The following is an 18,865-nucleotide window of genomic DNA, read 5'->3' on the forward strand; positions in this document are numbered from 1 at the left end:
TACACAGGGAGATGCACACCTCGCTTCCCAAGTCTCCCACTGGTATATGCTGAAACTCTGTGTATGCTGAGATAAATGCCTTGTGGTTATGGATCTCATGGATTTATACACACACACACACACACTTCTTGGTTCTCAACAATTTCTCACTCACATGCTTCACCACCATATCATGTGCAAACATAAACATGCACACTCATATCTTCACTCATGCCACAAAACTCTCTCTCTCTCTCTCTCTCTCTCTCTCTCTCTCTCTCTCACTCTCTCTCTCTCTCTCACACACACACACACACACAGAGATCTTCACTCAGGTCACAAAACTCTCTCTGTGACATACACACACACACTCATATCTTCACTCATGTTGCAAAACTCTTTCCCGCCCACCCCACACCAGCTCTCCTGTGTCCTTTCTGACACATTACAAATACAGACTGCCTCAATTGTATTCACACTGAGACACATTGTTCCCCTACAACCACTTTTCCTACACATTTCAAAGATGCTGAAACATTTCCCTACATTTCTCCTTATGGAGCCATTTTCTCCTGCACCTCTCTTGCTCTCTCTCTCTCTGTGCCGCCCCCGCCCCCAGCACATCTAAACTACACATTCAAATGAGTTGTGCCTCCATTTTCCAACCAGTTTTAATTCTCGTGGCTTCTCTCAAACAACCCTCAGACAAATAGACTTATGGGGTGGAGGGTGAAAAGTGCTTTATTACTTTAGAGAATGATAGTTACCAATTTGGTTCCTTGTTTAGGAGCCATGGCATTGGAACAGGTTTGAAACTGGTTTACATTTGTAATGTAGACATGCCTCCCCCCTCCCTCCTTCACACACATGCACACACTTCCTCACATCTCTACATCCATAATTGTCCTAAACTATATCCTTTTTATAAAAATAAAAAAACACCCCTCAAAGCCAGCTTTGGCTAATCTTGTAGAGAGCCAGTGTGGTGTAGTGGTTAGAGTGTTCAACTGGGTCTCAGGAGACCTGGGTTCTAATCCCCACTTGGCCATGAAACTCTCCAGGTGACTTTGGCCTAGTCACTGACACTCAGCCTAGCCTACCTCACAGGGATGTTGTGAAGATAAAGTGGAGTGGAGGAGGAAGAGGATGTATGCTGCCTTGGGCTCCTTGGAGAAAAAGCAGGATATAAATGTAACAAACAAATAATACGGCATTTGCTGTTGTTGAAGGCAATCCAATACTGTATCACATTAAAGCACAGGATATGTAGAGTTGAAGAAAAATAGTGGTTTTGTCAAGGTTCAAAAATTTGACATGAACTCACCCCCCCCCAAAAAAAAAAACTTTCAGCAAACCCTGAAGGGAACAGGGTTTGAAACCTCCAGTGTTTGAAACCTCCATAGCTATCAGGTATAAGAGCTTTGGCTTCAGTACATTGAAATAAACTCTATCCCACCACACCATTGGCTCAGCTGCTGCGGTGTTATGGTATGTTTACAAGCATTCCAACTGCTCAGAAATGTAAAAGCCGTTAGCATACAACGCCTAAGGCCAGATGGGGCTGTGCACTGCTGGTGGAAAGGGGTTCAGCTGAGAAGGAAGAATGCAGCAGAATTATCAACATTTTGTTCAACTATATTATCAGGGGCCCCCAACCTTTTTGGACCTGTGGGCACATTTGGGAATTTGAAAAACTGCTGTGGGCATCACCATAACATGCTCCCATGCAGGACGTGGCTAGTCACACAATGGCTGCCATGGGGGCCTGGCTGGAAAGGGAGAGAAAGAAGACTACCCTAACATTTTCCAAGATTATTATTTTTTTTTTAAAAAATGAAGGGGCAGGGAGTGGAGAGCTTTCTGGGCACCTTTGGAGGTGCACATGAGTGCCATGGCACCCAAAGGTGCTGTGTTGGGGACCCCTGATATTATGATTGCTTACAACCTAGCTTCCATGACCCATACTTTCCCTTCAACTTTCAGCACCAATCATCTTCTTCTGCAGGTCTGGAGCAAGGCTGAAGCTAAAGTCACATGGGATATATCAATGTTTAATCAGATCTATGCATATAAATTCTGAACTTTTCAGCTGGACAAACAAGTTCTTGCAAAGCTTATCTTACATTGCAGAGCCCAGTCCTATTCATGCTAAACCAAAACCCTAAATGGCTTAGGACCTGGCTATTAAGGGGCCATCTGCCTTATTATGAACCTGCCTGGCTATTAAGATCGGCAGGAGAGGCCCTCCTGAGAACAGCATTCCCCAAAGAGGCCCTTTTATTGGGCACAGGTGAAAGGGCTTTCTCCCAGGTTTTTCCCCAAATCTATGGAATGTGCTCCCTCCAGAGCGACAATTAGGCCCCACTCTCTTGGCCTTTAGAAAGAGTGTAAGGACATGTCTTTTGAATTTAGCCTTTCCAGGGTGTAGTTTTATTGTTTTTGCTCCATTATTGTTTTAAGGTTTTATTGTTTTTAATTGTTGTGCACCACCTTGATGGCTTTTTAGCAGCTAAGGTGGTATATAAATGTTAAAAATAAATAAGTAAATAAATGTAATGCCGGCAGAGTAACTATTGGGCGTTATGAGAACACTGGGCTTGCAGACTTGCTCTGCTGTCGTATTTACAGTCGTGCTCCTGCAACCTTCACAAATGTGCACGCACTTTCCGGCAATATGCACAGCACAACCCTAAACATGTTTACTCATAAATAAGGTCTATTGGGCTCAATGGGGCTTATTCAGCTGCTCTTACTCCCAGAGCCAGGTCTGAGCTGTCAGGCACCCTCACAAGCCCACCGAGCCCTTTCGGCAGGGGAGATTAGTTTCTGTCACCAAGCTACACATTTTCATTTCAGTCTCTTCTGAAGCACATAGGTTTTCTCCCACACACTCCCTCCCTCCCTCCCTAGAATGAAGCTAATGTGCATGTACATACACACACATTTTCTCCCACGCACTCTCTCCCATGGCATTCCCACACCCCCGCATGGCTAGCGTTCTCCCTGCCACAGATGTTTAATAGAAGGCTGTAGGTCATCTGCTTGCACAGTCCATAGTGTTAAGCTCCCATTCTTCCTTCCTTTTCTGCCTGGCTGGGGTGTGGGGTGTGTGTGGGGAGGGGGAGGGGTGGGGGGTGGAGCAGAGCTTGCTCCATTACTGCAGAGCAGGGCTCTTGTAGCAAGGTATCATCTGCATTAGAGACTCTTTCCACCACTAGAGCAAGAAATCACACAGACACACTCACTTCAGAAATATCATTAGTCTTACTAAGGGCACAGTCCTATGCATGTTTAGACAGAAAAAGGTCCTGTAACTCCCAGCATTCCTTGGATAGCTCCTTTAGAGTTCTGAATGGTTCTGACTGAAACCTGGAGCAGATTCACCACCCCATGGACATCGGAGCCACCAACTTCCACTGGATTGCACCCTAAAAGTCTTCCACTGATGTTTTTCCTGAAGAGAAATTGAAAAATTTCCATTGAATTTTGCAGTGAGCAAAACCCAGTGGCAACCTTTGGGGTTGTGAAATGTGAGAAATGTTGCCAGTCTTATCTTAGCAGAATTGGTTTCACTTTTCTTGAAATTCCATAGATGTTTTGTCCACAGAGAATCTCCAAATTTGGTTCAAAACCCAGTGGCAATCTTAGGGGAGTGTGGAGCACACATACACACACATAATTTTGCTAACCTTTTCAAATTTCTTTCTATTTCCCATTCCCATTAAATTCCTTGAATGTTCTGCTTGAGGGACAGCCTCCATTCAAATTCTCAATGAATTTTGCTTTGGGCAAAACAAGCCACCTTGAGAACCCATGGTTTGTTGTTGGGTTGTTCAGGGTGGTTAACAAGCCACACTACAGGGTTAACAAGCCACCCCGCAGAAAATGTCCTGGGTTCAGACCACATGCTAACCCACAGTTCAACAAACGAAACAACCCACGGTTGAACAACAACCTCCACTCAGCCACTGAGTGTGGGTTATTGTGTTGATGAACAAGACCAGTGTGTGTGTTTATATGTTCTCAACATGCAGAAGGAGCTGTACCCAACTGATAATCACCAGCGGCATGTATAGGTATTGTATATGCTCTACTTATGTTTCTAGTGTGTGAAATACAGGTACATGCTAAAATCTGTCTGTCCCTTTGTGTTCTCTGAAATGCTGGTAATACTTGGGGGAGGGGCTCTTCTTCCCCACCTTCCTGCACTCTAAACTAAGCAAAAACCCACACTGTTTGAAATGTCCAGTGAAATTGCTGGAGTATTTTGTTTTTGTTTTTTTGCAAATGGAACAAAGAAACATCGGTAAAAGCAAAGCTTGCATTTAAAAAAAACATTTCCAACCCTACAGAACTGGTTTCCTGATCTGGGCTGCAATCCTGTACTCACTTACCTGGGAGTAGGTCCCACTGAACTTAATGGGGCTTACTCCTGAGTAAACATGTATAGGATGGCTCTGTCAATTACTTTTGGCCTCAGTTGCTCTATCTATACAATAAGCATAATAAATGCTTAGCACTTGATGCCAAAAGGCAAGAAAAGGTAGTGAAAAGCCAACCTAAGTGGTGAGAAGAACGTCACCAGCTGCGGTACCTGTGGCCATGACATCTCATGGCATTTGATGTGACCGGTTTGTGCCTACGAAACATTCAGAGTGGGCAGCAAGAATGGATGGTGGGGTGGGGGAGTGGATTTGTGGAGGCAGAACTGGTTGAAGAATGAGGAAGGAAAATGCTTACCTTGATTCAGCAAAAGGGCTGCAACCAAGGAAACAAAGAAAGGGAGAGAGAGAAATTATGCAGTTCGTCAGTAAAGAGACAGAAAGATTCATGATCTAAGGAAAGAGACAGCAGGGAGCAGAACAACTGGGGACCCCCCATGAAAAGCAATACAGCCAGGACGTCTTACTCAAAAACCCCTTGTCTCTTAAGCCAGGGATGGGAAGACTTCAGGCTTATGGGATCTCTTTTGGTTTTTTTGCTAGGAACCCCCGAGATCCACCAACCGGAGCCTGATGCAAGCGACGTCCACTTGGAATTCAAGAATTCTGAGGGAGGGATTTGTTTTGAGTGCCAGAACTGAGCAAAGCTCACAGATAAACATCCAGTCCTGCTTACCCCGAGCTTTCTTCATTTCAGCAGTATAATTTAGGGCCAGGGTCAGGGGAGAAGAGTCATTTTATTGCTGCTATTGCCAAACCATTAGGAGTCAGAAATCCCTGGCTGATCTGCAAATTACCCAGAGCAACATCAGTAGATCCAGATCCATCTTCTGCCCACCCCTGTTCTAAGCAACTAGTAACAACTGTCCCTCAGGGACAGCACCAGGGTGTGGGGAGGTGGGCCATTTACTGGGGAACCATGGCTGTCAGAGGATCAGCTGCTCCAGCAGCACTGCTGCTTTCAGTTTGCATAGAGTGGCTGAGGAGAGCAGAAGCAACAGGAATTCCCTGGATTCTTCTAGGATAAGGGGGCCCATGAGGGAGCCTCATCTGAGGGTGCCTCCAAAATCCCACCACCATCAATGGTCCCCTCTTGGAGGAAGCACCTGAGAGCTAAACCCCATAAGCCAGGGGTGGGGAATCTCGGGGCCGTGGGCCAAATCTGGCCCTCCAGGGTTTGCCAGATGGCCCTGCCCCCTTCCCTGGCCGCACTCCTTCCCCCCAACCTCCAATTGCTTGGTGGTTTCCTGGCTGTTGTGCTGGTTTTTCCCCCATTGTAAAAGGCTGAAATGCCTCTCCTAAGGCTTAGTTCCTGGAAGGAAGAGCTTTAAGCTAAAATATGCTGCTATGATGGGCTCCACCCACTTTTGCCTTGGTCCCACCCACCACTGGCATGCAGCCTCCGAGAGCTTCTCTGAAATTGAATTTGGCCCTCAGGCTGAAAGAGGTCCCCCATCCCTGCCATAAGCAGAAGCCCCACCGGATGTCTGGGCTTTTTGCTGGGCTGCAGGTGGGAGGGCAAATGTTTGGATGCTCCCCCCACTATTTAAAATAGCACTGTCTGCCTGCTCAAACCAAACCACACGTGGGACTGAGATACAAAGGGGCCACCATGACAATGAATCACCAGATATCAGGCTGAGCAGAGGCAGAGCAAGATACGGAGGCTCCTGCAGCTTTAAGAGTGGGAATTTTAGCAGGGGCTGCTTCTCACCTCCTTGTGAGACAAGCTACCCCTGCCACTAATCCTTCTCCTTCCCAACGATTAAAGGTACAGGGTCCCCAATGACCTCCTTTGCATGTGGCCACCTTAAGTCGAACTGCGTCACTTGCAAAGCTTTCCACCTCTGCTCAGATCCAGACTTTGTCATACTTAGAGTAGACCCTTGAAATCAGTGGGACGTATGCTAGTCAGGACTAACTTAGGTCCCATTGATTTCAACAGGTCTACTCCAAGTATGACAAAGCCCAGTTCCAAACCATTGACTTGTTGGCCATGGAACCACTGTGTGCTGCAAAGGATTCTGGGCAATGTTCTAGCCTCAGTTCATGCAGGGCACCGGCGGGGCCTGCCTGGTCACACTTGCATGATTTAAGTGTGCCCTCACACATGCACACATGACTCTCTCACAGCTGTGTGTTATCGTGGAAGATCCGTAATGGCTGTGGTGAGTACGTTTTCTTCCAGAGATGCTTCTCCGCCATTACTGGACACCTCTCCTGTTCTGCCTCTGGGCAACCCCAGAGCTCTCCAGAAAACTGTTCGAAGGCTATGGTGTCTCATGTTGTCACCTTTGGGTGGGTGCAGGACAGTTTTCTTCTAAAACTGGAAGGTGCTGTCTTCCCACCCCACTTACCTGAGATGCCACGTTTCAACCAGCGTGGCTGTCCCAGCTCGATAAAGAAGCTGTCCTTTTTCTCATATTCTTCCACATCCACGATTTTCACATGAAGGGATTTCCTGCTCAGGTAAAAACAAAAAAGAGAGGCAGGGAGAAAGAAGGGGTGGGGGAAGAAATCATTAAGTCTCAGTTGGAAAGATATTAAAGGATGCTGAGAGTGTAATACACATCCAAATATTCTCAACAGACATAAGGAGATAAGAAGAGCCTCTACTGGATCAGACCAAAGGCCTATCTAGTCCAATATCCTGTTTCCCACAGCGGCCGACCCAAAGCCCACCAGCAGGACATCAGCACATCAGCACTCTCCCCCTTGGGTTTCCCAGTAAGTGGTGTGGGGAGAGGCAGAGTGCCTCTGATCAGGGGGCCGGAGCAACTCCCCCATGAGGAAATGTTATGACGTTTGGAGCGCTTCAGATTCGAAAAAGGGCACGCGTGTACAAAATGATACATGGTGTGGAGAAAGAAGAGAGGGAAATGGCGTCAACCCATGAAGCTGAATGGTGGGAGATTCAGGATAGATAAAAGGAAGGGCTTCTTCACACAGTGCATAGTTAAAAGCTACCATGCGAGACATGTTTGGAGGGAATGCAGGAGAGGGCCTTCTTGGTGGCTGCTCCCAAATTCTAAAAGTCTCTACCAAGAGAGGCTAGCTTAGCTACTTAGCTCAACTGCTGGCAGACAAAAACCTTTTTATTTAGGCAGGCCTTTGGCATGTCTGAAGGAGTTCTATTGTTGAAGGAGGTTGTCTTGTTGTGTTTTTAAATTGTGGTTTAAATATATTTGTTTTTACATTCAGTTTTAATTTACGTTTTTGTTTTAATCTCAATTTTATTACAGCTAGCTTCCTCGAGCACCATTGTTGAGGGAAAGGTGGAATATCCATTTAATTAATTGATTGATAAACAAACAAACAAACAAAGTGTACTAACTGGGCCCAGATAATCTTATGGGGCTGCATGTTGCCCTTCACATCAGAAGATGGCTCGAAAAGCAGATGCCAAGGAAAGAGCGATGGTTCAGCAGTAGAATGCTTGTTGTCCATGCAGAAGGTCACAGGTTCAACTCCTGGCATTTCCAGTTAAAAGGGTCAGACAGCCGGTAATGGAAAAGACCCTCTGCTTGAGACCCTGGAGAGCCACTGCCAGTCAGAATGGAGACAGTGCCAGATCAACAAATAGTCTAGCCTGCTATAAGGCAGCTTTTTGTCCCCATTCTCACAGTTGACCCATCAGTTGCAGCCCCTCTGATTAAAATCTGCCTCCATCCATCAATCCATTAAAGCTTTAGCTGATTCACTAGCTGATTCATACATTTCACTTCAGACAGACCCGCATCTTTAAACACAGGGTACACAGTCCCTGGGAATTCTGATTGGGCCGGGACTCCTCTCCCACACCCCACTTGTGTGTACACAGCTGTTTAGAGATGCAGTGATGTCCTCCACCCCCTTCACATGTTTGTTATGGAAATGCCTGTGCGACCCTGGTGGGTCTGTCATGTGGACTTACTCTGTGCTGATTAAAGTTTACTGTCCCCCCAAAAGATGTTGGCATCTCAGATTTTGCAAAACCCATTAGCTTTCAAACTCATGAGAAGAAATTCTCTGTGGCATCTTTCATGAAGCCTAAACCCATCGTACCTCCGTCTCCGGCTTGCACATCTCCCACCTCTCAACTTGTTCCAAAAAGCAGACTCTCTCTGGCAGGTGGAGATTCTGCCCAAAGCCAGATTAGGGGAAGCTCACATCACCAGGGATCTGGAGAGGCAGGGGTGGGTCCCTGCTGCTCCTCCACTCCTCGTATCAGAGCCTGGCAGATGGGAAGCATGACGACATCGGAACTCAGAAGCTGCTGAAGTCGGCCAACCAAGATGGGAGGAGGAGACAGGAAAGGAATTTTGGACCTGGACACTAGAAAGGCTGGAGTTCACAATCAGCTCCGGATTGACTGAGGTGATGTGCACTCAAACAGAAATCCATGAGTGTTTTGTGGAACAGAAAACATTTCTGTTCCACAAAACATTTCAAAGGTAGCTAAGAAATGCAGGTGTGAACCCCCCCATTCAAATCTAAGCCATGTTATGAACTCACCAAGTGGCTTTAAACAAACTACAATCTCTCAGCTTTAGGCCTTACAGGGTCATTCTAAAGATCACTGGGAAATGCTTCACATGCTCAGAAAGCATTATATAAATGCTAAGATACCATCGTCGTCATCGTCATCGTCGTCACACCATCATAATCTAAATTGTGACAAAAGGCGATTTGAAGAACTGTCTTCACCCTTATAATCCTGTCTGTACACTAAGATCTACATCAGGGGTCCTTTTCAACTGCTTGCCATTAAGATCTGTTAGGTTGGCAGGCACCAGAGACAGGGCCTTCTTGAAAGCAGCCCCAACACTGTGGAACTCCTTTCTTGTCGATATGCACCTAGCTCCTTCTGTGCAGGCATTTAGGAGAGTGGTAAAGAAGGCTTTTCTGTTTAAAGCTGCCTTCAGTTGGATTTGTAATAGGCTTGCGTGGTCGATGCAGCTTTGCAAAGTTTCCTGTATGCTTGTTACTGTGACTGTTTATGGCTTGTATCTGATGGCGCTGTTGTTTGTATGGCACTTTGAATGTGCATAGCCCTGAAATCCAAGTAAGTAAGTAAATTAGAAAGGCAGTTTTATTCTACCTCTCCTACAGCCCAGCTAATAGAAATCAACCTTTAAAAACAAGCCACATAGAGAAGTCAGTGATTTCCAGGGCCATTTGAAGTCTGGGCCCTAATGACTGCTTGGAAGAAGGGCAAGGGGGAAAGGAAGATACCAGAGCGTATCAGCAGGAATATCAGAGCCTGCTCCAGCTGGATTCCTCCACCCTCACAGGGCTAACTGACATCAACTGCCCTATGGGAAAGAAGGAGTGAGGGAGACAGGAACAAGCAAAGGGAACATCAGGGCCTGCTCCAGTTGTACTCCCTCCCCCTCCCCCAGGAGATGAGAGGGGAAGCAGAGCCATTCCACCAGTCTCACAGACAGTCACCTTACTATTTTTCTTCTTCTCTCCCCAGCCCTTTTTCCTTGTGTGACATGTATTTTGTAAGCTTCTTTTGCTGATTGACTGTAATCCACTAAGGGAAACTTTTCTGGCTGAAGTGTAGGATAAAAAAACTATAAATAAATAAATAAATAAATAAGAACAGGATCTCTCCTCACACTGGCACACTCCCATTGCTAAAGGTCCCCCAAAGGGCTGGATGAGACTGATCTTGTTTGATCTTGGAAGCTAAGCAGGGGCAGCCCTGGTTAGTACCTGGATGGGAGACCGCCTGGGAATCAGGCTTCCTGTACTGAGCAGAGGGTTGGACTCGATGGTCTTGTAGGCCCCTTCCAACCCTATGATTCTATGATCTATGTCTACCTCCTTCTGAACGGTCTCCTAGAAAGATCTGGCTGGCTTCCAAGGTTGGTAAAAACTGAACAAAAGCAAAAACCTTTGACCCCCTGCTCTGTCGAGAGAAGATGGTGCTTTGATCTGGAAAGATTCCTGCTGATCGTAACTGGCAGTGGAGGGGTAGTGATGGCTCAGACATCGGCAGTGCACCAGCAACCCTTGCAATCCACACCGTGGTGCAAGGAAGCTGTGCGTCAGCAATGTGGTGCCCCGCTCTCATGATTCTTCGAGAGGGTGGATGCAGGATATCCCGCCACATTTGGCATTCTAGCGAAAGAGATTGATTTTGGTTTCTAGCCCAAGAAATCGTAGAAAAACCAGATCCGCGCATGGGATGCAGGCGGGCATTGCCGCTGTCTGTGGTGCTGAAACAAGATGTCAAGTTGAGAACTTTTGGAAAGCATGTCTTATTCTCCAGATATCACCCCGCCACCGCCCCCCCCCCCGCCGCCACCGCCCATCCCCATTTCAGTTCAGTCTGTTGTTGCCATGCAACAGGAAGGCGCAACCAATCCGGGCTCCATCGTGGATGTACCTGCACAATTCATGTGTTTGCAGACACATTATGAACACCACCATTATTAACTGCATTGGTATTCTGTCCTCCTTCCAAGGAGCTTGGGTGGCCTATAGGAGTCCCTTCCTTACATTCTCACAAGGACCCTGTGAGGGAAGTCAGGGCTGAAAGACAGTGATTGGCTCTAGGTCATTGGGTGAGCCACATGGCCAAGAGGGGATTTTTCGTACCCCCCCCCCATCCAAGGGTTTCACAAATACATATAACAAATGTTCTAGTAGGGATGTCGAACCTTAATCACTGCAGGCCAGCAGCTCCGATGTCAGCGGGGTGGTGAATCCACTCCGGGTTTCTGTCAGAACCAGTCAGAACTCTAAAGGAGCTATCCAAGGTGCTTCCGTTCCTTGGATAGTTCCTTTAGAGTTCTGACTAGTTCTGACAGAAACCCAGAGTGGATTCACCACACCACTGACATCAGCTCCTTGGATAGCTCCTTTAGAATTCTGACTGGTTCTGACTGAAACCTGGAGCGAATCCACTGCCCCACTGACAATGGAGCCACCAGTGTCCACTGAGCTGAGTAGTTTTGGAGAAGCTCTTGGAAGCTGCAGTCCAGTGTTGGGTGTGGCAAAAGGAGGGGGCCAAAGGCAAAAAGGGGAGGGACAAAAATACACAAAATACCAGCATGGTCTAGCTGAAAGCTCTTGCTGCCAGCAAGCGAGCCTTAGGAGAGGCTTTTCAACCTTTTTAGAATGAGGAAATGACTGTCAAAGGCCAGAAAACCACCAAATGATTGGCACGGTCTGTGGGAAGAAGCGTGGCCAGCTGTGGAAACTGAGAGGGCTGGATTGGGACCCAGGCAGGCTGGAGTTTCAAACCCCCCCCTTTGTTATAGACACAAAAATGAAAAGCAAGCAGCTTAAGGCATCTCTCAAGCAAGTCAACATGAAATATGCTCAGCTGCAACAAATGCATTTCAGCCATGAATTGCTCTTCTTCCATGGTCTAGTAATATCACAATTACCATATCTCAACATTGTTGTTGTTCAGTCATTAAGTAGTGTCCGACTCTTCGTGACCCCATGGACCATAGCACGCCAGGCCTTCCTGTCCTTCACTCACTCCCGGAGCATGCTCAAGTCCATATTCATTGCATCGGTGATGCTATCTAGCCATCTCATCCTCTACCATCCCCTTCTCCTTTTGCCTTCAGTCTTTCCCAGCATCAGGGTCTTTTCCAGTGACTTTTCTCTTCGCATTAGGTGGCCAAAATATTTGGGCTTCAGCTTCAGTATCTGTCCTTCCAATGAGCACTCAGGGTTGATTTCCTTTAGGATGGACTGATTTGACCTTCTTGCAGTCCAGGGGACTCGTAAGAGTCTTCTCCAGCACCACAGTTCGAAAGCATCGATTCTTCGGCACTCAGCCTTCCATATAGTCCAGCTCTCAGAGCCATACATTACTACTGGGAAAACCATAGCTTTGATTAGACGGACCTTTGTTGGCAAGGTGATGTCTCTGTTTCTTACTATGCTGTCTAGGTTTGCCATAGCTTTCCTCCCAAGGAGCAAGCGTCTTTTAATTTCATGGCTACAGTCACCGTCTGCAGTGATCTTGGAGCCCAAGAAAATAAAATCTGTCACTGCTTCCATTTCTTCCCCTTCTATATGCCAGGAAGTGATGGGGCCAGATGCCACGATCTTAGTTTTTTTAATGTTGAGTTTCAAACCAGCTTTTGCACTCTCCTCTTTCACCCTCAACAAGAGGCTCTTTAGATCCTCTTCACTTTCTGCCATTACGGTGGTATCGTCTGCGTATCTGAGGAAAAATAGAGCCCTGCCTGTTGGCCAAATAATGTGAATTTTATTTACAAGTGACACCATCGTCACATTATTGTTTTACTTGATTTGTCAGGTTGGGGCCGTAGTCCCGCACATCAGGTTGTATAGAGATGACATAAGAACATCAGAACATCAGAACAGCCCTGCTGGATCAGACCAAGGGTCCATCTAGTCCAGCATTCTGTTCACACAGTGGCCAACCAGCTGTTGACCAGGAACCCACAAGCTGGGCATGAGCACAGCAGCACCCTCCCACCCATGTCCCCTGGCAAGTGGTGTACAGAGGCTCATTGCCTCTGATACTGGAGGCAGCACATAGCCTTCAAGACAAGTAGCCATGGATAGCCTTCTTTTCCAGGAATTTGTCATGATATAAAGGGAGAGCAAACAGCATAAAAGATATCAGATTTGACCCTCTAGAGCAGCCTTTTCCCCAACCCGGTGCCTTCATGACGTGTTGGACTGCAACACCCATCATCCCCAGTCAGTATAGATCATGTCGGCTGGGAATGATGGGAGTTGCAGTCAAACACACCAGGAGGGCACCAGGCTGGGGAAAAGCCTGCTCTAGAGAGCCAAGCTTGATGGGTCAATTCTGTATGGAAAGTCTGGTGGCACATATGAGTGTGTCCTACTCTGGTAGCAGACACAGATGAGGGATGCTCCAGCACTGTGCCATCTCCATATGTACAGCAACCAAGAGATGCACAATGAAGCCCCTAGGAGCTGCCCCCAAATAGGCAGGTGTGCAAGTGGAGGCTCTGGATTAATCGCTTGAGTAATCCTGGAGATTTCCTGGTAAAAATGCAGCCACAAGCCTCACAGCTCCACCACGTTTGCAGGTGTTGCCTGACAGCCATGCAAGGATTGCTGTGACGCTGGGCCTGCTCCAAACTTGGCCCTACTTGGAGTAGAACTATTGGAACCAATGGGACTTAAGTTAGTCATGACTACCTTAAGTCCCACTGACTTCAATAGGTCTACTCTATGTAGGGCTAAGTCTGGATCTGATCCAATGTATATGAAACACTTGAAGGGTGCTATAAAAATTATAGCACTGTGGTCATTTATCTGTCTTCCTAGCTGTTTCCCAGCTTCTTTTACTTCTGGGCATGTCCCTGTGGGCATTTAGCCTCTTGACCTCTGCTAAAATATATCTTTTTCTGGCTCATTTTTTTTAGCCACATCTACAAAGTTTGTCATAATTATTCATTTCATTCCATGACTGCTTACTTCATCTCATCCCCACTCCCCAGTGTATTTCTGAAGGGGATATTAAAGTCTAACATGCACACACACACACACACAAACACACACACCCCATGTAAACCAGGAGTGCAGAACCGCTTTTGATCTGAGGGCCAAATTCCATTTTGGAGAAGCTCTCGGGGCTGCATTCGGGGTCGGGGGAGAGAGACAGTGGAGGCTGGTGGCTCCGATTTCAATGAGGCTGTAAATCCATTCTGTGTTTCAGTCAGAACCAGCCAGAACTCTAAAGGAGCTATGTAAGGTGCTGAACCCTATCCCCAAAATAGGTTCATCACCTTGGATAGCTCCTTTAGAATTCTGGTTTGGTCTGAGCAAAACCCAAAATGGATTTACAGCCCCACCGAAATCAGAGCCACCACCCTCCACTGGGACTAGAAGCAAAAGAGGCAGAAGAACCAAAAATGCCAACATATTTTATCTTAAACCTTTTCCTGCCAGCAACTATAAGTCTTAGGAGAGGCATTTCAACCTTTAGAATGGGTGGAAAAACTGCAAAAAAGAAAGGAAACTACCACATGGGGCAGGGTGTGGTGCCAGGGGGAATGGGAGGGGCCAGGCTGGATTTGGCCCCTAGCTCTGAATTTCTACCCCCCAGTGTAAACAGTTGATTAAGAAGAAGAGAGTGGCTACCAGGAAAGGGGCCTTTTCTGTTGTGGCACCCCAGCTGTGGAAAGAGCTTCCTAGAGAGGTTCGCCTGGTGCCTACATTGTGCTCTTTCCAGCACCAGGTGAAGACCTGTTTCTTGTCCCAGGCTTTTCAGCATTTTCATCTTTTAGCTCTGCTGTTTTAAATCTGCTATTGTATTTTAAATCTCTGCTTTGCTGGTAGGTTTTATTCTGGTTGTACCTTTATATTGTAGTTTAAAGCTTTTATATTGTATCTTATGCTGTATTTTGTGGTTTTGTGGTTTTAATTTTTGTGAACCACCCAGAGAGCTTCGGCTATTGGGTGGTATAGACATGTAATAAATAAATAATAAATATAATAAATTAGTGCTCGTCTTCTTCATTTCAATTTCTATAAAAGTTTTAAAATATCATGGGAATAGAATACTTGTTGAAAACAGAAGTTCTTAAACTTTGTCACAGGGGGCCTCTGAATATCCCCCAAAACAGAGCAAAGAGTGTCTTTGGGCATGTGTCGAGTGCAATTCCTACACTCCCAACTAGCCACAACTAATCTAGCACAAATAGGGTAGAGCGCTACAGGCCAGGGGGCATTTCCATACAAGTGGATTTAAAATCAACTACTTTTAATGTATTTTTCATATCAATTTATATTTATATAATCAGCTGATAAGGCCTGTGCTACTTGTGACACACCAAGCTGGACATACCCCACCAGCTGTACGTTGGTGGCCCAGCAGAGACTGCCGAAAGTAGCGCGGGAGGTCAGACTAGAATGCAAAGCAGTGGGCTACGTTCAGCTTGGTAGGTCAGAACTTAGGCTGTCTTCTTAACTTAAATCTCAGGTGACTTCCCATTTCTTCTGTCCCCTTCCTTGTACAGCTTGTTGTTGTTCAGTCGTTCAGTCGTGTCCGAATCTTCGTGACCTCATGGACCATAGCACGCCAGGCCTTCCTGTCCTGCGCTCTCTCCCGGAGTGTGCTCAAGTTCATATTCATTGCATCGGTGATGCTATCTAGCCATCTCATCCTCTGCTGTCCCCTTCTCTTTTTGCCTTCGATCTTTCCCAGCATCAGGGTCTTTTCCAGGGAGTTTTCTCTTCGTATTAGGTGGCCAAAATATTTGAGCTTCAACTTCAGTATCTGTCCTTCCAATGAGCACTCAGGGTTGACTTCCTTTAGGATGGACTGATTTTACCTCCTTGCAGTCCAGGAGACCCGTAAGAGTCTTCTCCAGCACCACGGTTCGAAAGCATCCATTCTTCGGTGCTCAGCCTTCCTTATAGTCCAGCTCTCAGAGCCATACGTTGCTACTGGGAAAACCATAGCTTTGATTATATGGACCTTTATCGGCAAGGTGATGTCTCTGTTTTCCTCCCAAGGAGCAAGTGTCTTTTAATTTCATGGCTACGGTCACCGTCTGCGGTGATCTTGGAGCCCAAGAAAGTAAAATCTGTCACTGCTTCCATTTCTTCCCCTTCTATATGCCAGGGAGTGATGGGGCCAGATGCCATGATCTTAGTTTTTTTAATGTTGAGTTTCAGACCAGCTTTTGCACTCTCCACTTTCACCCTCAACAAGAGGCTCTTTAGATCCTCTTCGCTTTCTGCCATTAGATTCCCCTTTTCGTTTGGCTGGTCCCTTGTGCTTTTCATCAGGCTGAAATTGCAGAGGAGCAGCATTTTTCCCCACAGTGGAGATTCAGCAACACCCTTTCTGTGGGTCATAGAGTTCTGAAAGACCTAGGGCACCTGCCAGGAAAAACAGCAGCATGAGCAAGAGCTCTTGGGTTTTGGAAATTAAGCATAGCTTATATCTCAGACTTCCAGCATCCAGGCATTTGAATCTGCACTAGGCCGCTCAGAGAGGTGTATTGCGCCTGTGTTTGAGTAAACAGAGATTTAGTTGACATACACACTGCAGCAGGTGTGGGGAGATAATGCGAGTGTTTTTATTTTACATCTCCTTCTGAATGTGGCTAGAATCTCCCAGCCTAATTCTACTCTCTGTTGTGAGAAGTCTCTCTCACCTGCATCGAGTGTGACTTTTTTTCAAAAGCAAAGAAATCTATTTGAGAAAGCACTGCACTGAGGAAAGAGTCAAGAAGACACCTGTCAATCAATCCTGCTGATGGGTTTAGGGAAAAGACGGAGTACTTTTCCACCCCAGGCTGCCCATGTGAAAGAAGAGAAGAATTCCTTAGTCTAGAGGTTGAGTTCTAACTCAATAAAAAGCAAGGCCCTTCTTATTATACAGTTTATATGATGCCATCACAATCAAACTACCACAATAATCCAGGCTACAAGCACAAGGCATGAACTAGAAATATACGCAGAGCCAATAACGCAAAGCACATGATCTCCTGTACACATCAAGTCACAAAACATATAAATCATATATGTAGCTTTATCAAGAGAATTAAGTATTTGTAAAATGGATAACTTGTCCTGACCTAACACAGGGTTGTAACCTATTTTACAAATGGTGAATATTTCTTTTTCTTCTCTTCCCGTAACTCAAGACAAGTAATAGTTTAAATACTGAGACCCCAAGATAATAACACTTAAGTAAGCTTGTCCTACCCTTTACAATGCTGTTGCCCTACTTTCTAAATTCCACCACTTCTTTCCTTGAAACCAGAGCAAATCTGCAGAACACACAGAACACTGTGCTGTGGGTGGGGGACATAAACTAATCCTAAATTAGTCACAGTGTATAAATGAGCATTAGGCTGTGTGATGTAGTTAAACTATGGAATTCACTTTCACAAGCTGTAGTGACGGCCACCACTTTGGATGGCTTTAAAAAGGGATTGGACAAATTCCTGGAGGAAAAGATTGTCAATGGCTCCCAGTCCAGATGGCTACATGCTACCTCCAGTATCAGAGGCAGTATGCCTATGTACACCAGTTTGTTTGTTTGTTTGTTTGTTTATTAAATTTATTAATTGCCCATCTGGCTGGTCACCCAGCCACTCTGGGCGATGTACAGCATATAATAAAACAGTTTAAAACAATAAAATTCTACCATAAAAACATTTTCTAAAATAACCTAACCCACCCCAAATGCCTGCCTGAACAGCCACGTTTTTAATGCACAGCGGAAGCTCATTAAAGAGGGGGCATGGCAGAGTTCCCTAGGGAGGGAGTTCCACAGAGTGGGGGCCACCACAGAAAAGGCCCTCTCCCTCGTCCCCACCAGTCTAGCTGTCCTGGCTGATGGGACAGAGAGAAGGCCATCCGAGGCTGATCTTGTTAAGCCGCCTGTCTGGTGTTGCTGGAGGCTCTCCTTAAGATAGGCTGGGCCGGAACCATATAGGGTTTTAAAGGTCAAAACCAACACCTTGAATTTGGCCCGGAAAACAACTGGTAACCTGTGCAACTCCTTCAGCACTGGAGTGATGTGATCTCGCTGGCGGCTGCCTTTAATCAGGCGAGCCGCCGCGTTCTGTACCAGCTGCAGCTTACGAACCGTCTTCAAGGGTAACCCCACGTAGAGCACATTACAGTAGTATAAACAAGAGGAGACGAGGGCATGTACTACCAATGGGAGTAGATGGTCAGGAAGATAGGGGCGCAGCCGCCGTATCAGATGGAGTTGGAACAGTGCTGTCTGGCTCACAGCTGACACCTGAGCCTCCATGGACAGCTGGGAGTCCAAAATGACCCCCAGGCTGTGGACCTGGCCTTTCAAGGGTAGCCGTACCCCATTCAACACCAAGTCAACATCCCCCAGCCTCCTCTTATCTCCCACCAAAAGTACCTCGTTCTTGTCAGGGTTCAGCTTCAGCTTATTCCTCCCCATCCAGTCACTCACCGTCTCCAGACATTTGGACAGGGATTCTATTCTATGGCCAACCTTGGTGAAGATTTGAATGAGAGGTAGAGCTGCGTGTCATCTGCATATTGATGACACCGCACCCCAAACCTCCTGATGATAGCCCCCAGCGGCTCCACATAGATGTTAAATAGCATCGGGGAGAGGATGGAACCCTGTGGCACCCCACAAGTGAGTGGCCACAGGTCCGAAACCTCCTCTCCCAGTGCTATCCTCTAGTACCTGTCGGAGAGGAAGGACCAGAACCACCGCAATACGGTGCCTCCAATTCCCAACCCCTCCAGGCGGTCCAGGAGGATACCGTGGTCAATGGTATCAAAAGCCGCTGAGAGGTCAAGGAGAACAAGGAAGGAGCATTCACCCCTATCCAGAGCCCTCCTCATATCATCCACCAAGGTGACCAAGGCCGTTTCTGTCCCATGCCCAAGACTGAAGCCCGACTGAAATGGGTCTAGATCATCGGTTTCTTCCAAGTGTGCCTTCAACTGCATCACCACCACCTGCTCAATCACCT

General features: G+C 46.6%; 1 protein-coding gene across 1 annotated transcript in view; it reads right to left on the bottom strand.

The window, feature by feature from the left end:
- Positions 1-18,865, bottom strand: part of SLC8A2 (solute carrier family 8 member A2) — a 147,449-nt gene that overhangs the window by 23,016 nt on the left and 105,568 nt on the right. Inside the window, exon 3 of the mRNA XM_084814898.1 lies at positions 6,779-6,882. Coding sequence (XP_084671024.1) covers positions 6,779-6,882 — 104 coding nt within the window. The remainder of the gene's footprint in view (positions 1-6,778; positions 6,883-18,865) is intronic.

The sequence above is a fragment of the Heloderma suspectum genome, chromosome 10 (assembly GCF_057233095.1).
Source record: "Heloderma suspectum isolate Gila_16-S chromosome 10, 16-S_ref, whole genome shotgun sequence".
Classification (NCBI taxonomy): domain Eukaryota; kingdom Metazoa; phylum Chordata; class Lepidosauria; order Squamata; family Helodermatidae; genus Heloderma; species Heloderma suspectum.